This window comes from Biomphalaria glabrata, chromosome 4, assembly GCF_947242115.1.
Source record: "Biomphalaria glabrata chromosome 4, xgBioGlab47.1, whole genome shotgun sequence".
Taxonomy (NCBI): Eukaryota; Metazoa; Mollusca; class Gastropoda; family Planorbidae; genus Biomphalaria; species Biomphalaria glabrata.
In genome coordinates this window covers 30,410,462-30,433,717 of record NC_074714.1, presented here as the reverse complement: position 1 = coordinate 30,433,717, position 23,256 = coordinate 30,410,462, and the positions used below count along the sequence as shown (strand labels likewise).

Below are 23,256 nucleotides of genomic sequence, written 5' to 3'. Positions count from 1 at the left end.
ACAACAAGAGATGAAGTGATGAAACAACAAGTGATGAAGTGATGAAACAACAAGTGATGAAACAACAAGAGATAAAGTGATGAAAATAGATTTATTAGCAGACATTATAAACCAACAAAAAGACGGTAGAACTAGGAGAGGCTTCAGGTCTAAATAAACAAAATGGACAATGTTTCCTAGCTGGGAAGTAAGTCATTCAGTTTTGTAGTCTCTGGGATGTACAACTTTACAAAACATTTTTGTTCTATTAGCTTCCAATAAAAAAAAAGATCATAAAAAGTTTTGACTCTTTTTGTTTGTATATGGAACTAATTAATTAAATCAAAAAAATTTTTTTTTGAGAATAGCCCAATTTTTTGAAGGTTTTACTTTAGTAAATAATTAGAAAAAAATATATTTAGAGATGCCATATAAAAACAACAACAGATGAAACATTGCATGATACAATGATAAGTTCTGTAAACAATTCACACAACTACAAAATGTAAGATCAGATGGATACAGGATTCACTCAGATTAAAAAACAAAAAAGGAAATGTGAAACCATTTAACAATCAATGAGATAATAATGTCTAAATCTATTGGTAAAGAAAAAAAAAAGTTAAATCTGATGTGAACCAATTGTAGAATGAATCAACTAAATGTTGATGCAGAGGAGTCATCAGAGTAAATGTCCTTAAAGATCATCCCAACAACGGATACAACTCAATATTTCACTTTGAAATGATGTATACACACTTTGTATACAATGCATTAAAAACTGACAAGATATGTGTTATTTGTTTGAACACAGCAGGAAATGAAAACACTAACAGTGAACAAACACAGATAAATGCAGACCCTTCCATGGAATAGCACAAGTCATGAATAACTGTTCAATTGATGGCACTGACAGATGTCACAGTCCTGGTGCTATGCTTTAGTTAGATCTCTTATCAATTTCTGATCATGCAAAATAGTTTCTGGGATTGTGATATCTTCAGCAATGACTGTCACTCCAAGGGCATCTCCAGAGGCTCCATCATCATCATCATCTAACTGACACAACAATGTGTCATCTTCATAGGTGGGGAAGAAATATCTGAAACAAAAAGAAGTGTTCAGAACATAACTATCAAACCACATTTTCAGATTTCAAACTAACAGTAAATGAGAGAAATAAAACAATTTAAAACAGTAAATGAGAGAAATAAAACAATGATTTTAAAAAGTGACAGTCAATAACATGACTATTTCTATGATGTTTAACTGTAACATAATTGACCTTATATAAAACAAGATTATTTGTAAGGTACACAGAATATATATTCTTAAATGATGACTAAAAAAAATCTAGTTAAAATAATTTTTATTGAACAATGAAATTAAAAATTGGTTTCAAATAACACAACTTTGCCTAACAATGGTAATTAAGATTAGATCTATGCAGTATAGCTAGACAATTTTGTTTAAATGGAATATGTTTGAAGTAGAAAGATAAAAGAACAATATGGCATCAGCTCTAAGCTTGTTGCAATTGAAAACTATGAAAAGGAACACTTGAATTTTAATACAAGTGGAACATAGTACTTACTGCGGTTGGTCCCACACAGCAGCATCCGGTACTTTCTTTAGATGCTCTGGGAAATGTTCCATGTGACTAGTCAGAGATTCTTTATCTGAGAATGTCTCTTGGCATCCATAACAAGTCTTATGGTAAATCTGAAAATACAATGAATACTGAAACATACAAAAGACAAACATGGAAAATCTTTTTTACTACTTTAAAAGTATCAATGAATAGTCTAAACCAGTGTTTCTCAAACTTTTTTGTCTGGCGGCACAGTAAAAAACTACAAAAATTTCGCGGCACACCACGAAGAGCAACAGTTGTTTTAAAATAAAACGAAAAAAAAAAGATTTTACCCGTTTTTAAGTATTACATTTAATGTGAACGGTGTGCCTGTTTTTGAGAGCAAATGCGATCAAATCGAGGCTCCAGAGTCGACAAACTCGCATTTCGTCGTCTTTTGTAAGAAGTCTCTCTCTTGTCTTAGATTTGATTTCAGTCAGTGCTGAAAATCCAAACTCACAAAACCATGAAGATGCAAATGGAAGAATTACTTTGATTGCTTTTAAACTGATTGCAGGATATAACTTGTTGATTGAAATCCAAAACACATCCAGGCTTTTCTCTGCAAAACTTGACTTAAGAACTGCATCGTTTTTTAAATCAATGAGCTACTCTGCTTCTTCAGTTGTCAGATTTGTAGCTTTATTGTTTCCAAATGGATAGCTGACATATCCATATTCATTACTTCCAACTGTTGGAAAGTAATACTGCAATGCTGACTGCAAGTGTGTCAAAGTGTCCAGAATTTTGGGGGTGATTTCTTTATTTGAAGCACATTCTTTGTAAGTAGGAAAGCAGTCGAAGACTCCTTTCGAGATCTTACTTTGCCACAAAGACAATTTTTCACCAAATGATTTCAGTTTTGAGGATGCAGTGATGATGGTTTCTGATGGTCCTTGAAGACTTTAATTCAATTAATTTAATTTGTCAAATAAATCAGAGAGAAATGTCACCTTAACCCACCAGATCTCGTCATGAATAGAAAAACCAAAGTCTTTTTTTTCAGCCTCCAAGAATGAAATCAACTCAGCCTTGAGTTGGACGAAACGCTTTAACACTTTTCCCCTGGAGAGCCAACGAACGTTGGTGTGATACAGGAGACATTTGAAGTCTGAATCCTTTGCTTCACAGAGCTGAGAGAAAAGTCGGGATGCAAGCGGTCGAGATTTGATGAAGTTTACAACTTCAATTACTTGATCCAGAGCAGACATCAAATCTTTCGGTAAAGATTTGAAGGCAAGAGCTTCTCTGTGGATCATGCAGTGAACAACTAATACATTTGGATTTTCTTGAAGCACAAGAGTGACGAATCCCTTTCTATTTCCCTGCATGGAAGGACAGCCATCGGTGCAAGCGCTGACACAGTTTTTCCACAGTAGTTTGAAGAGCAAAATGTTTTCGTTCAACACATTGAAAATATCTTAGCCTTTGGTCGTAGTTGGTAAGTCTTTTCAAAATAAGAATTCGTTGACACATTTTTCATCCTTTATGAATCGAATAAAAGCTAGCAGCTGGGCTTTGCCGCTAACGTCAGTGGATTCATCAACTTGAAGAGACCACAGCAGAGACACTTCATTGTCAGTCACGTCGAAGTGTTCACAGATTTGATCTTGTAAATCTGACGATAAGTCTTCAATTCTGCGCGAGATAGTATCATTTGACAAAGGAACTTTTTTAATTTTTTCGGAGGCATCGGGTCCAAGGATAGTTTCAACAACTATTGCTAAAGCTGGTGCAATGACTGATTCAGCCTCTGGGTGTGCTTTCTTGCGTTTTGCTAATAACTGAGCAACCTTATAACTTGTTATCAATCCCTTTTCTGGCAGCTTTAGGTAGTTCTTAAGTTTCTTAGCTTGTTTATTTTGTTGAGCCCTGATGTTTTTCAAGTATTCCTTCGGTTGCGCTTTTACAGCTGGATATTTTATTTCCAAGTGTCTCTTCACTTTGCTTGGAACAAGTGCCCCACTCGACAGAGTTGCATTGCAGTGCAGATCAGACAGAATGGCAATGGAGCATCTTCAAGTCCAGAAGATATGAAACCATATCCGATGTAATCTTCTTTGTACCTTCGTTTGGTTCCTTGCTTTTCATTTAACACTTTCGCAGTTTCATTCTTGCTAACGTATTTCTTTATGGATAACAATGAATAATGCTTATTGATAATTTGTTATTATAAGCATACACCTAACAAATTTACATGAAACACATCGCTTATTATTATCGTTACCAGTTCAAGAACTGCTGTGCGTCTGCTAAAGCGGCCAACTTTTAGTCATTATAATAATATATGTAATGTGGACAATTCCATAACCTGAAGAGCTAACACCCCATTCCGCCATAATGGAGTGATCCACTACTAGTACTGGTCGTTGTAAGTGGGAATGTCATTGCAGCACACTAGTGTGAGAAACACTGGTCTAAACAATGTGGAAAAGGGAGAGTACACCTTTTAGACTTTCAATAAGTTGATGATTTGTTTGCCTTCAAAATGGAGAAATGTTCATATATTTCAAAAAGAATACAATGTTATAAATATTTTGTGTCTAAAGAATCATTTAAGTGTTTTATAACTATTCTGAAAAATGAACAAAGCAGGAAATATGAACAATTTAAATAATTTAGTGCTTATTTCTTTGAAATGTCATTGGAGAAAATGATTACAATTCTTAGAAAACAACAATAAATTAAGAGATCAAATCCATCGTTTTACCTGGCGCCTAATGTAATTTATGAGCTTGACTTTTTGATAGAAATTCAGTTGAAGTTTATGGTTTACCTCCAATAGATCAAAACCATGATTATCCTGAATGAAATACAGTGCATAGAGTTTAAAAAATAATTTTAAAAATACAACGCGCAATAAACATTGAACCCTAAAACAAACTTGCCACTACACCTACCAAACTGCACACACACAGCATTCTAGGATGAGACAAAGTGACTAGAGACATTTGGCTTCACATTACCTTCATGTGTTTCTGAAGTTCTGACTGTACTGCTAATGATGTATCACAGAACAAGCAAACAACTTTACATTGGGAGTCTTCTTCCCATCCAGACCATTCACTGAAACAGAGAAATTTTTGAATCTTTACTACACACCCCAGTCCCATGACTAATGGACACATTTAAATCTTTATCTCAGTTCCATGACTATTGAATGTAATTAAATCTTTACTACAACTCAGTCCCATGACTATTGAATGTAATTAAATCTTTACTACAACTCAGTCCCATGACTATTGAATGTAATTAAATCTTTACTACAACTCAGTCCCATGACTAGTGGATGTATTTAAATCTTTACTACAACTCAGTCCCATGACTAGTGGATGTAATTAAATCTTTACTACAACTCAGTCCCATGACTAGTGGATGTAATTAAATCTTTACTACAACTCAGTCCCATGACTATTGAATGTATTTAAATCTTTACTACAACTCAGTCCCATGACTATTGAATGTAATTAAATCTTTACTACAACCCAGTCCCATGACAAGTGGATGTAATTAAATCTTTACCTCAGTCTCATGACTATTGAATGTATTTAAATCTTTACCTCAGTCTCATGACTATTGAATGTATTTAAATCTTTACTACAACTCAGTCCCATGACTAGTGGATGTAATTAAATCTTTACCTCAGTCTCATGACTATTGAATGTATTTAAATCTTTACCTCAGTCTCATGACTATTGAATGTATTTAAATCTTTACTACAACTCAGTCCCATGACTAGTGGATGTATTTAAATCTTTACTACAACTCAGTCCCATGATTATTGAATGTATTTAAATCTTTACCTCAGTCTCATGACTATTGAATGTATTTAAATCTTTACTACAACTCAGTCCCATGATTATTGAATGTATTTAAATCTTTACTACAACTCAGTCCCATGACTAGTGGATGTAATTAAATCTTTACTACAACTCAGTCCCATGACTAGTGGATGTAATTAAATCTTTACTACAACTCAGTCCCATGACTATTGAATGTAATTAAATATTTACTACAACTCAGTCCCATGATTATTGAATGTATTTAAATCGTTACTACAACTCAGTCCCATGACTAGTGGATGTAATTAAATCTTTACTACAACTCAGTCCCATGACTAGTGGATGTAATTAAATCTTTACTACAACTCAGTCCCATGACTATTGAATGTAATTAAATCTTTACTACAACTCAGTCCCATGACTATTGAATGTAATTAAATCTTTACTACAACTCAGTCCCATGACTAGTGGATGTAATTAAATCTTTACTACAACTCAGTCCCATGACTAGTGGATGTAATTAAATCTTTACTACAACTCAGTCCCATGACTAGTGGATGTAATTAAATCTTTACTACAACTCAGTCCCATGACTAGTGGATGTAATTAAATCTTTACTACAACTCAGTCCCATGACTAGTGGATGTAATTAAATCTTTACTACAATTCAGTCCCATGACTAGTGGATGTAATTAAATCTTTACTACAACTCAGTCCCATGACTAGTGGATGTAATTAAATCTTTACTACAACTCAGTCCCATGACTAGTGAATGTAATTAAATCTTTACTACAACTCAGTCCCATGACTATTGAATGTATTTAAATCTTTACTACAACTCAGTCCCATGACTAGTGGATATATAAGTGAATGTTAATATTTATTTCATGTGATAGACACCAGAACATACTCTTCTTCATCAGATCCTTTTTCAGAAGTTTTCAAAAGTCGATTATCTTCTGATTGTAAGCTTTCCCAATTTTTACCCATTTCCTGAAAAAAAAAAAAAAAAAAAGGCTTTTGAAAGTAACTCAGAAGTCAAGAATTTTTGAAATGGTAGAACAAAATGCTCTACACACACAACTTTTGTGAATCAAGCATTTTTGAAATGGTAGTATCAAATGTAATGCTCTACACACAACTTTTGTGAAAAAGGAATTCCACACATTTATTTGATATTTTCCAGACAAGTCACTAATATGGCAACAGATTTTTAACAGAAGAAGTAAATAAAACCTAAAAAAATGTATATGTTTCATTAAGTATATTGATAATAAGCCTATCTGATAACCAAGTGTGCTAAAATTCTCTATTAGTATAAATCTAGATTCTAATTTTTTAAATTATCATTTTTTTTTTCTGGAAATGTAAAAGTTTCATTTCATAATTTCATCTTAACTTTGTGATTGTATTTAGCCCACTAACTAGTAGAAATGATATACAATCCAGATCTAGTCTTGTTCTAATTTTATTTTCTGGCTCAACCCACTTTTGAAATCTGAACCAAAATCAAGACATTTAAAACAACATCCATAGGTTGTGTCACGTACACTGTATCAGCCAAGGTCTGCCGGCAAGGTCAAATACCTCAGGAAAAACCAGCCTTGTATTACTTTCATTTTCGAAATGAATTTCATTGGTTTCAAAATGTTAATTATTATGTTGGGCTGCATTTATTGGTTGGTTTTGCAAGAGAAGGTTGTTGATCACGTGATGACGATCTAAAGCCCGGATGAAGCGTGTAGCTCCCAGTCAATCTTGTACGGAAGGTGTTAGTGTAAAGATTTACTAAAGTCTTGTGTATAGATTTGTAGGGATAAGATCTAACTTGTATGTAGTTAAGAATATATATTTTATTCGTATCAAGACTCAGATATATTATTGAATAGATCAGTTATTCCAGTACATTTAAGCATTGTAACTATTTGTGTATAGTGTTTTCAAGTTATTAATTAAAGTAATTGTTTTTGAACGAAGAGAAGTTTCTTCATTGAATTTAGATCGTACTTAGATCATATTTGTCAAGTTGTAACTCCTAGACCTAGATGATCCTTTTATCAATTGGCAACATTCTGTATGATCGTATTATCAACAGAGATCTGTCTACTTCTATATGATCATCTTATCGAAAGATCATTTCAAGATCCTCGGCAATCACGACCATTGATGGTGCAATATAGTTCAAGTCTGATCGTGACAGTAACACCATCTTAGAGTGTGACATCAACACCATTAAAGATCATGACATCTGGCACCTCCGACACTCGATAAAGGTCATCACAAGGTTATCAAAAGATCATCAAAAAGATCATTAAAAAAAAAAAAAATTTTTTTTTCATGATCTAAGGAAACATTTTTCGAAACTTCGTCAATTACAACACTTCGATTTTCTTCAACTTGAGAATAGTTCTACTGTGTTCAAAGGTCAGTTTGGTTATCGATATCTTATTTTATCATAGATATAGATCTACGATAGAGTTTTCACTATAACTCTCGAGATCTAATATTATTATATTGTATTGGCATTGGCAATAAGACCAATATTATTTAACTGGCATGATATATAAGCCCAGTAATATTTAGCTGGCATAACATAAGCCCAGTTCTGGCATAACATAAGCCCAGTATTATTCAACTGACACAGTAGATAAGCCCAGTATCATTTAACTGGCATCATTAGTATTATAGATAAGCCCAGTAGCAATTACCTGGCACTATAATCTATCAAGTATCAGTCAACTGACATCATTATTATTATAGATAAGCCCAGTAGCAATTACCTGGCACTATAATCTATCAAGTATCATTCAACTGACATCATTATTATTATAGATAAGCCCAGTAGCAATTACCTGGCACTATAAGCTATCAAGTAGACATTTTTCTACTAAATGATATCAAGTCAATCGTACAGAACGACGACTTTAATACTACAAGTTATACTAGATCTACAATCTCAAGTGAGAAAAAGTTCATAGCCTTGTACGGCTCAGCAATATTTTATTAACCTGATACGGTTCCATACATCTACACTTCCTACAACGACTCCAGTAGTACTTCTACTGTAAAACAAAGTTCTACATCATAGCCTAATACGCATAACTAACATTGTTATATTCAAAACAGTACTGGATCTATATTTGTATATTCAAGTTCATATACTCAATTCAATAAATATTTTAACATGGTGTGGATAAACACAATACCAACATGGGCAGAACAACTCGAGAAAGCAAGGAAACTCAATATACCTTCACATGAACAAGCAACATGGGCTTCAAAGGAACTTGACTTACTCAGAGCAAAAGAAGATGAAAAATCAGAAAAACAAAGACAAGAAGCAGAAAAAAAAAGACAATATGAAAGAGCAAAAATGAAACTTGAAATACAAAAAATACTCAAGTTGGAAGAAGAATTAAAAGGTCATCAATCTCAAATAGACGCAATTCATCGCAACATAGCAGATCATGATGAAAGAATGAGACTATGGAATATTATGGAATATTTTCACAATGAAGACACAAAGTCACAAGTCATAAAAGATACATGTTACATGAAACAAGAAGAAATGAAAGAAGATTTAGATCTAAATAATGTACAAGAAGTTACAAATGAATATAGAACAGATTTACAATACATTGAACTTCACAGAAAACGGCAAGAAGAACTAAAACGAGAATTATTAGAATTGAAAAATACTGAATTCAAAGCTGAACAAAAGAATGATGCAACATTAACATTATTATACCAGGAAGCTTCATTGGGATGCAGTGCGGTATATTTTGAAGATGGATTTCTCAAGAAGACTTCTTTTCACAAGTGCAATGTAATTGAACAAATATATGTACCAAAGAAGTTCAGAAAACAAATAATTGAAGCAAAGCATGAGTTTCATTACACCAAACATATGAGTGTAACAAGTACTAAGAAGAGAATTGCCAAAGAATATTATTGGCCTAGCTTGAACAAAGATGTCAAGAAATATGTTAACAATTGTCCAGATTGTAAAAGAGACAAACTTAAAAAGAAGCAAAGTCAAAAGCAATCTAAATCAATCAAAACAAAGAAAGAACAAGACTACAAAGTCAGAATTGACAATGAATCTATGCATCATGACTCAAGCAAATCTACAGGGACATCACTGCCTACTACATGTCCATCCCTACCTGCCACTACATGCCCATCCCTACCTGACAATACATGCCCAATTCTACCAAGTACTTTCCCATCCCTAACCATTGATGATGACTTCATACATCAAGACTTGGATAAGACTGCACCTGCATCAAATACTATGGTATGCATTGAACATTTTTGCTACAATCAAGACAAGTTTCATGAACCAGAAGCAGATACTTATCTTCAATCAATTTTGGCTATAACAGACAAAAGGAAAACAGTTCAACTTGACTCTACCACTCATACAAGTATTCCTCATTTGAAAGAATGTGAGTCAACTAAAGAAGCCATTACAACCAAGAACATTGAAAGTCAAAGAATAGTACATGAACACATGAAATCAAGACAGTTTGATCAAGGAGATAAAGTCAATATACTGTTACCAGATTTGAGTAACAAGCTGTACTACAAATGGCAAGGTCCTTTTCACATCACCAGAAAGATTTCCAACCTGCTTTATGAAATCAATGTCAACAAGTTTACCAGAGTATTTCATGTTCATATGTTTGAACATTACCATGAAACAGATAATGAAGACATCAAAGCAGAAGTTGAACATTTTACAAGCTTAGCTACTATCCCTGAAGAAGAAGAAGAAACGTCATCAACATCCATTCCTGAGATAGATGTTTCATTAACAGCATCAAATCAAATTGACATTCCAAAGGTCATCACTCTGGATGACATATCAACATCAAATCAATTTGACATTCCCAAGGTCATCACTATGGATGACGTAGCACTACAGAAAGTGAAGGACACTAAAGTGTTTCCAGACCATGCAGATTTCTTTACCGGTGTTTCTGAAACATTTCCAGTCTTGCAATTTGAAAGCAACTCAGAGAGCAACAAAATTGACAACACCAAGTTTCATCCTCCTTCTACTCAAGGGGCAACTTTTCTTCAGAAAGGAACAAATGAACTTCTTCAACATAGCTTTATTGACCGATTGAACTCAGATATGTTCAGTCATTGCATTCTGCTACCATTGTTCTACAGCGTCAAAGTTCATCAACCAGAAAATTGAGTTTTGGTTTCGGACAGTTCTTATTTTCACCAAACTCAAACACGGTTCAATCAGACATTATCTGTGAGATCAATATGACATGGAGACAACAGCTTCATAAACTGAAAGACCTTTTCTTCAAGTTTAGAAAACGCACATGCACATCCATGACGGCAATTCAGAAGGGTTCGGAACTTTACATTTCTACTTTACATATGTACTATAGCATATTTAGTGTCACTTGATTCATTATCATTCATACTCGTCAAGGAAGAACATTATCCAGTTATATTTAATTAATTAATTAATTTGTCTACTCATTTTTCCACAGGTGTTCTATATCAAATTGTTACATTTGTTTTCAGCACCAAGCAACCCACTGAGGAAGGTCACTCATTCAAGATACTTTGTTTATTATGTTTCAGCATCATTGCATATGACATGCATTAGTCATCTTAATTTTAAATCATGAGCATTTTATTTCAGGTCGAATATTATTGCATATATCCTATTATTATAGTACAGATACATGACAGACAATTGGAATTTTTCATTGCTTCACACATGTTGAGATTTATATCACATTGAGTATTATTATTTAGAAGATTGATCACATTGAGTATTATTTTCTCATAAGATTGTCATGTACTATCACAATTATTTTTTCTATTTCAATTTTTCAATATATTTTTCCATGTACACATTTTTACATTAGAACTAACCAAATGAGTTATAATGTCATAATTATTTCTATATTATAAAGTAGAATGTGAGGGGTATGTATGTATGGATGTATGTTACTTATAGACATCAAAACCGCTTGACCAATCTTGATAAAACTAGGCAGAAATGTTCCTTGGGTACCAACTTAGACCGTAGTGTATGTATTGTAGCCCTAAAACAAACTTAAGACCCTCAAAAAAAATAAAGTTGTCCGACTCTATTACAGCTATAGTATTTTATGGATCTAGGCCATGTCTACAATGTTGACATGAGAAAAGATAGAAAGGATTTAGACCTAGATCTAATTTTAAGAAATACACTTTGCGCAGATAGTTTTTAACTTTGACACATGAAAAGACAAAAGAAGATCAATTGATTTCATTATATAATAAAATTAACCTTCAATTTTGTGTTTCAAAAGCATTTTTTACATTAATTAGTTCCTTATATCTGTGATTACAGATTTCCTGACGAACATTCTTTCATTAGACAATTCCGTAATGAATCGCGTACTAAATATTAATTCGTTTAATTGTTTACTTTATAATCCCATCCCTAGATCTAAAACTCTAATTCAACTCTAAGATGATAAAACTTCTCTTCGCACAGATAGTTTTATACTTTAACACATAAACATATTAATTAAAGTCCATTCATTTCATATTTTGATCAAATAAACATTCAAATTTGGTTTTCTAAAGCTACATTCGTTTACGAAAGCTGCGAAGCCGAGTTGAGATAGACCTAGATCTATATTCATTCATGAATCGCGTACTAAAAATTATTTCGTTTAATTGTTCACTTTATAATCCCATTCATTTAACAAAGCTATCGCTCTTTTCCTTTTTAATAGATAAGAATGTATCGACTTCGGGTAAACCCATTTTCGCAAAACTAATTTTATTTTCGTAGCGAAAGAGAAATAACGTGAAAGGATCATTAGCTAAGTTTTACATACATCTAAATCCAATCCACTACATTAGTAAACACAAACTTAGACCCGCAGGCCGCGGGTAATGCCAGGCTTGTTTTTTATATTTTAAAATGATGACATTTTACATGTATTATTTTAACGCATTTCTATTACCATACAAATGCTTAAGATAGCGGGGGGTAATATGTCACGTACACTGTATCAGCCAAGGTCTGCCGGCAAGGTCAAATACATCGGGAAAAACCAGCCTTGTATAACTTTCATTTTCGAAATGAATTTCATTGGTTTCAAAATGTTAATTATTATGTTGGGCTGCATTTATTGGTTGGTTTTCCAAGAGAAGGTTGTTGATCACGTGATGACGCTCTAAAGCCCGGATGAAGCGTGTAGCTCCCAGTCAGTCTTGTACGGAAGGTGTTAGTGTAAAGATGTACTAAAGTCGTGTGTATAGATTTGTAGGGATAAGATCTAACTTGTATGTAGTTAAGAATATATATTTTATTCGTATCAAGACTCAGATATATTATTGAATAGATCAGTTATTCCAGTACATTTAAGCATTGTAACTATTTGTGTATAGTGTTTTCAAGTTATTAATTAAAGTAATTGTTTTTGAATGAAGAGAAGTTTCTTCATTGAATTTAGATCGTACTTAGATCATATTTGTCAAGTTGTAACTCCTAGACCTAGATGATCCTTTTATCAATTGGCAATATTCTGTATGATCGTATTATCAACATAGATCTGTCTACTTCTATATGATCATCTTATCGAAAGATCATTTCAAGATCCTCGGCAATCACGACCATTGATGGTGCAATATAGTTCAAGTCTGATCGTGACAGTAACACCATCTTAGAAGGTGACATCAACACCATTGATGATCATTGACAGGTTGTAATTTTTTATTTAATTTAAACCATTTCAATAAATATTCATTCCTCCAAATTATCAAAGTTTTTTTTTAATGCTATTAATCAAATCATAAAAATAAAACAAAACACACACACAACATTTACCATATAGTTAATGATGTAGAATTTATCATATTCTTTGTTCTTAGGGTTAATTTTGCGATGCTGCTTCTTTCTCATGTGCTCTCTTAAACTGGCTTTGTCTTTGAAGGATTTCTCACAGAAGAGACATAGCTGACTATTACAACAAAAATGAAAAGAATGGTATTCAATGGCATACAGACTTCACATTTAGAATTACAAAGTTAGTAGCTCTTTTTCATAGCAAAATTTTAGGATGTTCAACTAGGTCTTTTAAAGGAGGAAATGTATGACAACACAAGCACGCACATGCATATATATATATATATATATATATACACACATAATATACATGTGTGTGTGTGCATGTTATACAATGAAAAACATAAAACTAGACATTTTTTATATTATTTATTGGTATTTGAATGTGGAGATAAATATCCTGCCAACATCCCGTCCAGAAAAGAAACAATGTCATTAACTGTGATATGTCCAAAATGTAACACAAGTTATCTTATAATCAAGTAACAACTTGAATGTCATCCCAAAACCTAAAAGATCAAATTTTTTAAAAATTTGTATTCAAAGATTTTTAAAAAAATTACAAAATGTTTACTGTTCCAGTTTTTTTTAAAGAAACATTTTTAATGTCTACATAATGTATATTGTCAGAGTTGGAAATGTACATTTTTTTTTAATCTTATAGAAACTCTAGTCCTGGTGTGTATTTAAGGAAATTATGTTATATACTCCTAGAAACTGTGCTTAAATTCCACTCATAAACAGAGCCTGTAATATATAGGCCTAGTTGTATGTCTGTAACTTTACTTGTAGATAGTACTAAATAAACATACTTCATTTTAGTAAAAAGTTCATTGATCCAGAAAAGTTATAACTAACTTATAAGAGAAAATATTTTAAAAGCTGCATTATTGGGTAGTCTTTGACCCTAAACCCCCTCCCTCCAAAGACACTTTAGGCAAAATGATAGGCAACAGACAAACAAATTAAAAAGTAGATATGATAAAAGGCAAAAATATGTTCAGAATGACGCTAACATTTGTGCACTGAATGTTTTTTTTTATTTTTTTTATTTTGGACGGGGTGGGGGTGGGGAATGCCATATTAGCGTAGTTTTTTTCAAGCACAATGTTGTCTTTTCAACTATCTATTTTCCTTGGCTTTAACAGACGTAATAACATTCACGGACGTTTAGAGTCTGTGTGAAAATCATCTTCACTAAAATGACTCAATCTACCACAGACCTAGACTACACTAAAATTCATGTACTTTTCAAGGTAAGAATGTAAATCTAAACACTAGATGTTTCTAGATCTAAATCACTAAAATTCATGGCTGTAAGCGAATTTTCTTCACTAGATTCTAAATTATGCATAGAAAATAGATCTTAGTAGTCTAGACATTAGTAGATATATCTATTCATTAGAGATCTAAGTCATTAAATTCATTACAATTCACTGAGTTTTCGGGTTATGTGTGAATTATCTTCGCTAGATATTCCTAGAATCTAGGTTTTTTTTCTATGTCATTAAAATTATCTTCACTAGATTCTAGATTTAGCTTAGAATGTAGAGCTAGAATAGTCTAGACTTAGTCATTAGATACTATATCATATATCTAGACCTAAATCTAAGTGATTTAAATAGACTAAAATTCATGGAGTTTTCATGTTAGGTGCGAACTATCTTCACTAGATCCAACTTAGATCTAGACTTTTCATTTTTTTTAGGATATTTTAGGAGCGCTATAAACACTCGAATTAGCTAGTACAATAAGGAAAGAATGGTATTCAATATAAACTTACTTGTCAAGTTTTGATTGAATCAAATCAAACAGTTCATCTGTGAAGACTGAAAGAAATAGTAAAGTATTCATCAAATATTTCTACAAAGAATAATGTCATAACTTTCGTTTCATCTTTAAAAATGGCTAAAAATAAAACTTTAAATACAAAAATGCAACTGACCTAAATTATCTGGCTGACCCATGTGAAATGTATGGTCACGTAACAAATGGTCAAACAGCACTGCCCTAAAGATACACATTTCAAATCAAATAAAACAAGACTTTGGTTTAATGTTAAACAGTAGCACATATTAGCAAAAGTACTGGTTTAATGTTAAACAGAAGAAAGTATTAGCAAACTGTTTGTCTATGTTGAAAAGTTGGTAGAATTAGTTTAGAAATATTCTAATGCAGTCATCTTTCTATGAACAAAAAATAAACATGTTATTCAGTATTCAAAGAAATGTCTAGACTATAGTTCACAACAATTCTCTTTACTTACAATAAGAAAAACAAGTTTTTTTATTACCAATATTATTTTGTAACAAGGATTAGAAAACAATAAAAAAGAAAAACAAATTGAGCTTGTTTTTTTTTTGTTGCATTAGTTTGGTGAATCTAAAACTGACTAGTCAAGTTAAATATCACATTCAACACAAGGCAGTTGTTTCTGAGGAAAAATAAATGAAATGAAAGAGAAAAAAGCAATTAAAATAATTTAACAATTAATTTTAACACATTTTAAATTATAATAAAAGAAAAAACTAAAAAAAACAAAAAAATTTCTGTTTTCAAAGCTATCACATGAAATATTCAGATTTTAGCATGCACTGTGAACTAAACAATTCTTAATGAACTATCTCTTGTTTGTAAACAGAATTTAAAAGATACTAAACCTGTTTCCACAATAAGTCTGTTTGCAAAACAAACACTGACGACAAAACTTTGTCTCTTCCCTCTCCCGTTGTTGTTGGACCAGGACAGCTTCCTGAAGAATACACAAATCAATAACTGAATCTAGCAAGGTTTAGCAACCTTCTCATCAAGGTTCTGAGAAAATAGTTCAAAATTCACAAAAAGCTATCCAATTAAAAAAAAAATGTTTTTCATCAACTTACAAGTTTTTTTCTTTGAAGATGTTCTCTAAGGTCTTTATCTTCAGGCAAAGCATCGCAAAGGAGAAAAAATTCTTCTTTTGGTGCTGCAAACATCAATACATTGAGATATGCATTTACTTATAAGCTAAATTAAAGGTTATATACAAACACAAATAAAAATAAAAAGCCATTGTTTACCTTCATCTTTGACTCCAGTGTTGGTCACAATTTTGGAGCAAAACTCAGTGATTGGTTTATCTTCCATTCTTTTCTTCCAATATTTGAGATAACTGAAAACATAACACTCATTTCAGACTAAAAAAGATCACTTGTATTCATCATTACACTGCATGTAACTAGCTAAAAAATTAATGTTCAGAAAACAATTGTAACAACTGTAAAATAATACTCACGCAGGAAGATTAGCAATATAATTCACATCAGCAATGACAAATTTGTGCATTAAAACAAGATGAGCTAGAACATCTTCTTTGTTGTAAGCAGGGTAAGAACGATCACAGAGCACACAAGGACAAATACCCATGTCCCCCTCTCCTCTACCACTCTCCGGCTTTGCACAGTGATCTTCCTTGACAGCACCAAATGTTAATGTTTCCAAGACAGGTTTATTTTCACTGCTTGTCTCCGTGCTTTCTGAACGTTTCCTACGAACAAGCATTTCTCTTACAGGTCTTTCTTCTGTGGTTTTTCCTACATCACCTTCAGCTTTCACTAATGAGCTGCTTGCTGGTTGGCTGCTGGCTTTTGGCTCTGAAATCTTCCCATTATTCATGAAATCATTCTTAGTATGTTTGCCAGTATCCTCCTTAGCTTTAGAAGTTAGTGTTATGCCTTGAATTAAATCATTAAGCAATTTGGTGCATAGCTCAGTAGAGTCTTGTACAGAATTTCTTAAAGGTTCACAATTCCTATTCTGAGATTCATTTTTAAGCGCGTTTGACTCTGTAGTGCTATTGCCAATGTCAGGACTGTTAATTTTATCCTGAGTGAGGTGGCATGGCAAAGTTAAATCACCCAGTTTTGCTTCTGATTCCACCTTGACTAGATTGGAATGAAGAAGAAGATTTTGTATTAAGGCTACACCAGATGTCTCCTCCATGGTTCTATGGCTGGCCAAAGCATTAGATGATATTTCTTCCTTGGTCCTAAGGCTAGCCAAAGCAGAAGAAACTGTGTCGTCAGTGGGTTTTTCTTTCGTAGTTCCTTGGCTGCTCACTGTACTAAAGCTTGTATTATCAATTGTCCCATGGCTGGTTTGAGAGATACAGTCTTGAAGAGATAAACATTTGCCTTCAAGAAATTGGTCTTGTTTACCTTCACTGTGACCAGTCATCTCTATATTACACTTGACAACTGATTCAACAGGATCTGAAATAAATAAACAGTAATCTAAGACAAATATATATGGTGGGTGTTCACATTTAAAAAAACTGTATAGAAGACCTCATTATGATTTATAAGCTTACGAGCCTTTAAAGATCATAATGTAGATTAAATATTTTAATCTGTACTAATGTTTTACACTTTTGAAAACTTAATATTTTAATCTGTACTAATGTTTATTATTAAAGTTTATTTTGCTCAGTCCCTCCCCCTTCACTTTCCCTTCACTGTCAAGAGAATGGGTAAGTTTAATTAAAATAAAATTGGAAAGAGAAAAACTAAAGGGAGAGGAGTTCTATTACTGGACCAAGTTCAGGTACAATTGGCCTGACCTTGATGTATGGCCAAATGGCATGAATCATTTGGTTAACTTACAAGGGAGCGCGGAGGATTCCTGAGGGTTGAGTCAAAAAGAACAGCTTACTGATTTCCCCTGAAAGTAGAATGTACACCCTTCCCCCCCTCCCCATGTCCAAATAGACTGGACCAAGAATGTCACTGTGACACTAGGGAGAAAATTGCTGAAGTAATGAGAATTTAATGTTGAGAAGAGAGGACTGAAATAATGGAGACTCGTGAAAGAGAGAGGTTGAGACCATGGCAAGGGTATTTTGCTTTGACCAGTGGCATAGCTAGGGTGAGAGGGGATGGAGAATTTTAAAATCCCCTAGCTGTTAGCTACGTCACTGGCTTTGACATCATATATAAGCAGAGAAATTTTGAAAAGCAATGGCAAGCATGGAAGCAGTGTTATGGAAAGATTGTCTTAAAGTTTAAACTAATTTAAAATTAAAAGACAAGAATTAGAATTTTTAAATAAGATTTTATAATCTAGATTCCATTTATAATATTATTAAGTAGATCTACTGATCTAGATAGTAGATATATCTAAATCAATAATGACAATATGATCATAATATATTTTATATAGAATCTAGAACTAATTATAATTTAGATCTATAATAATATCATTTGCTTGTAAAATGTTTTACATGTTTCGGATGTTCCTTCACAGTAGATATATCTAAATCAATAATGACAATATGATCATAATATATTATACATAGAATCTAGAACTAATTATAATTTAGATCTATAATAATATCATTTGCTTGTAAAATGTTTTACATATTTATATGTTTCGGATGTTCCTTCACAGTTGAAGATATTTACTTCCTAGCCCAAACCTCCCGCAGGACGACGGGGGATGGGAGCAAGCAGGGTTTGAACCCTCAACCGTTGATAAATCCGAACGACAGTCCAGCGCGGAAACCGCACGACCAGGCAGCCATCCATTTATCATGACAATGTCACTCAATGTGAATATCATGATCATGTTGATATATAATAAGATATTCATAATCCATGATTGATATTCCCTTATCAGTTGCAGATGACCTGACTGCAGGAGTTCAAGGGGCAGCCATCTTTGTTATTGTTTAGACTGTAATCTTGTATCTTGGGTTTTCTCTCAAATTTGGGTTTTTGTTTGTTTTTATTTTTGAAGCTACATAATATGCTAGATCTAGCTATACTGGTATCATCTAGTCCTAATAAGTCTATTAATTAGACTCATAATCTAACTGCTAGAACTAGACTAATTACTATATTGTAACTATATTAATATGGCTATGACAAGGTTTTTAAACTTAAAGGCAATAAAGTTTATAAAGGTCAATTAATTTTTGGTAATAAACTGTGCTGATATTTATTGTAGGCCTAGTTAAATTTAGATTCTCTATATAGTTAAAAAAAAATAATATAGTCTAAAAATAATTCAGAATAGATAGACAATTTTTAACAATTTAAAAGAAGACAGAACAAAAATTAACGCATTGTGTATTGTATTGACAACAAGTCAAAATTAAAAGAAAAAATAGCATTGCTTTGAAAACACAGAAGTAATGTTAATGCTTGGTATTTTTTAAGACACTATCTTGGGATTTCTTTGGAACATAAACAATAACAAAATAGTAACAAAGATGGCTGCCCCTTGAACTCCTGCAGAATTACCAATATTGAATATAATAAATATATTAATTATTATTATGTAGTTATAGATCTAGATCTAATTGCACAATTGACAAAACTAAGCAGATTGTTGTGAATTTATTTCTCCTAGTATCTTATCTTCTTATCTTATATAATACAGACGTTACTTCAAAAAAGAAGATGATTACGTCCTACGCGTCATGCATTTAGTCATGCATATTAACCAATGACTTAAATTCTGCCAAGTCACTGGTTTTCCTGGCTAGCTCAGGCAACCCATGCTCTAATAGCACTAGGGAAGAAGGAGTATTTGTACAAATTTGTCCTAGCATTTGGGACGAGGAATGTGCCTTTATCTTTGTGTCTTTCAGAGTATTTTATTAAATTTTGTTTTTGTATTTGAAGATTATGGTTCAGTGTTTTATGTATGATTGCTACTTTACTTTTGAGCCTTCTGTCCTGAAGGCTTTCTAAATTTAGTGATTTTACTAAAGGTGTTACTCTAGTCAAATTTGAGTTGAGGGGTCCCAAACGGAGGATGCATATTCTATTATTGGCCTAACCAAGGTTAAGTAACATTTTAGTTTTATGTTCTTATTTGATTTATAGAAATTTCTTTTAATAAATCCTAATGCTTTGTTTGATTTTTTTGTAGTTTCATCAATATGTGGATTCCATGATAGTTTTTCATTTATTATAACACCTAGGTATTTTGCGTTTTTAGTCTGTGATACTTAGTATAGCTTAAGGGATTACTTTTTGTTCAAAAATATGTAAAAATACTAAAATTAACTAGAATCTAAATTTAGGCAACGCTAAATATAAATAAAATAAACTGGATTCTAACCGTCCTCGACAGCTGCGGAGTTGCTATCATCAACGGAGGCCGCCATTTTGTGAATGACAGTAAATAAAAAATATGAATTCAAGACTAACATCGTAACGAATTTTTTAAAACCCAAACTTCTATATATTTTATAAAGAAAATATACTTTAAGGTCTTGTCTAGATCTAAAATATTTCTTATTTTTTGCTTTGATTTTGTTTATTTTAGGTGAGATTTTGAGACTAAACTATCACTTGCCCTAGCACAGCAAAGGAAGTTTTGAGTTTAAAACCCCCTACCAAGGGTTTTTGAGCTTAAAACCCCTACCGGGGGGGGGGGGGTGAGTTTAAAAAACCCTACCAGGGGGGTTTTAGTTTAAAAACCTCTACCAGGGGGGTTTGAGTTTAAAAACCTCTACCAGGGGGGTTTGAGTTTAAAAACTCTACCAGGGGTTTTCGCAGTTAAATTCCACTCTTCTATAACACAAAACAAAACGAAAAATGCAAACTACAAACCCCCAAATTTCAAGAGCACAGTTAAGGAAGATTTTTATTTTTAACCCCCCTCCAAAATTACGATAAACCCCCTTTTCAAAATAAAAAAACAAATTTACACACTCAAAATTCTATGAGCGTAGCCAAAGGGTCTTTGAGTTAACCCCCACCCCCTCTTCAGTAGGATTTGAAGCTAAAAAATACGTCTTCAATACCCGGTATATAAAAAAAACGCAAAATACGCACTCAAAATGTTATGAGCGTAGCTAAATGGATTTTGACTCAGTTTTGAGTTTAACCCCCCCCCCCCTCAGTGGGGTTTGAAGGTAAAAAATACCTCTTTAATATTAAAAACAAAGCAAATTATACACTCAACATGTTATGAGTGTATTCAAAGGGGTTTTGAGTTTAAACTCCCCTCCAGTGGAGTTGAAAGCTAAAAAATAACTCTTCAATATAAAAAAAAAGAAAATTACACAATAAAATTATTTGAGCGCAGCCAAGACAATTGGGGGTTTTGAGTTTAAATACCTCTCCTACAGATGGCTTTTTTTTTTTAAAGTTTAAAACCCCTCCAGATGGTTTTAAGTTTAAAATCTCCCTACAGAGCGTTTTGAGGTGAAAAACCTCTATCTTCAATATTATTCTAAAGCAAACTACTGTTACTAAATTCTATTACCGTAGCTAAATGGTGTTTTGAATTTGACCTCCCCCCCCCCATAACTCCAGAGATTTTTTAGTTTAAAACCCCCAACAGATGATTTTGACGATAAAACTTCAATTTTCAATTTTTTCAATATAAAATCTAAAGCAAACTCAAGTCACTTAATTCCAAGAGCGTATTCAAGAGAGGCTACACGTTTCTACCAGTTGCGGGGCTCAATTAATAAAGTGCAGTGAATAGTCATCTGCCAAAATTGAAAAACACTAAATGTGGCTCAACAAAGATGGCTAAAACAGATTTTAGAAGTCAGTTATAGAGATCGGGTTTAAACCACTTTCTCAATGCTCTATGATCCTCTGCCGAACTGGGAGTCGACCCCTTAGTAAGATTGTGACAGAGCGTCGCATGAGGTTTGCGGGACATGTTCTCCGACAAAATGAATTACGCATAATAAGAGTTGCGATGACATCCTAGTACAACTAGGCGCCACACATTCATGGAGGTCCTCAGAGCAGGTGGGAAGAGGCTTCAGACATTGCCAGTGACAGATTTTTGTGGAAACAGCTTCCCAGCAAATGCGCCGAACGGCCTAAGAGGGTCTAAGTCAGTAAGAATAGCACAAAGATTTTTGAAATAAAACTTTTAATAGTAGGAAAATGCACTGTAGATACCTCAGAATATGCATTTTGTTGGCTTTCAATATCAGAAATAGTGCTTTTTTATTTAAAAAATCTAATGTGCTATTCTTACTGACTTAGACCTCTCTCGCGCCGTTCGGCGCATTTTCCGGCAAGCTGTTTCCGCAACTCTTGTTATGCGTAATTCATTTTGTCGGGGAACATGTCCCGCAAACCTCATGCGACGCTCTGTTACAACCTTACTAAGGGTTCGACTACCAGTTCGGCATATGATTTCTTTGATTTGGACCCGATCTCTATAACTGACTCCTAAAATCCGTCTTAGCCATCTTTGTTGAGCCACATTTAGTGTTTTTCAATTTTGGCAGATGACTATTCACACTTTATTAATGGAGCCCAGCCACTGGTAGAAATTTGTAACCTCTCTCAACTACGCTCTTGGAATTACATGCCTGTATTTCACTTTAGATTTTTTATCGAAAAGGAAAGTTTTATCGTCAAAATCATCTGTTGAGGGGTTTTAAACTAAAAATCTCTTGAGTTTCTTTTTGTTTTTTTTTTAATTCAAAACCCCATTTAGCTACGGTCATAGAATTTGGTCACCGTAGTTTGCTTTAAAATAATATTGAACAGAGAGGTTTTCAACTCAAAACGCTCTGTAGGGTGAATTTTAAACTCAAAACCATCTGGAGGGGTTTTAAATTTAAAAAAAAAAGCCATCTGGGAAGGTGGGGATTTGAACTCAAAACCCCTCATTAGCTTAGCTATGCTCAAAGAATTTTAGTGTGTAATTTGCTTTTTTTTATATTGAAGAGGTATTTTTTAGCATCAAAACCCTCTAAAGGGGGATTTAAACTCAAAACCCCCTTTTGCTACGCTCATAGCATTTTGAGTGCGTAATTTGCTTTTTTCTTAAATATTGAAGAGGTATTTTTCAGCTTCAAACCCCGCTGGCAGGGGATTTTAAACTCAAAACCCATTTGGCTATTCTCATATAGTGTGTAATTTGCTTTTTTTTTTATTGAATAGGTACTTTTTAGCTTCAAACCCCAACTGAAGGAGGGGGGTTAAACTCAAAACCCCTTTGGCTACGCTCATAGAATT

The 23,256-nt window shown here is 33.1% G+C and overlaps 1 protein-coding gene across 1 annotated transcript; it reads right to left on the bottom strand.

Annotated features, from left to right (window-relative positions):
* Positions 1–74: 74 nt before the first annotated feature.
* On the bottom strand, positions 75–20,431 carry LOC106062266 (zinc finger protein 277-like). The gene is made up of 13 exons (XM_056026969.1): positions 20,378–20,431; positions 16,548–17,523; positions 16,333–16,424; positions 16,156–16,238; positions 15,934–16,025; positions 15,219–15,283; positions 15,057–15,102; positions 13,256–13,388; positions 6,305–6,387; positions 4,579–4,678; positions 4,323–4,415; positions 1,574–1,701; positions 75–1,081 (listed from the first exon to the last, which is right to left on the bottom strand). Exons 1-13 carry the CDS (start codon positions 20,421–20,423, stop codon positions 913–915), a joined length of 2,106 nt encoding a protein of 701 aa, XP_055882944.1. The 5' UTR covers positions 20,424–20,431; the 3' UTR covers positions 75–912.
* Positions 20,432–23,256: the final 2,825 nt, after the last annotated feature.

Excerpts from the sequence above, each read along its gene's own strand:
- LOC106062266 (XM_056026969.1), bottom strand. The coding sequence starts at position 20,423 with ATGGCGGCCTCCGTTGATGATAGCAACTCCGCAGCTGTCGAGGACG. Across the intron at positions 15,103-15,218 it reads GGGTCAGCCAGATAATTTAG|TCTTCACAGATGAACTGTTT; the intron begins GTCAGTTGCATT and ends TATTTCTTTCAG. Across the intron at positions 1,702-4,322 it reads TAAATTACATTAGGCGCCAG|ATTTACCATAAGACTTGTTA; the intron begins GTAAAACGATGG and ends TTGTATTTTCAG.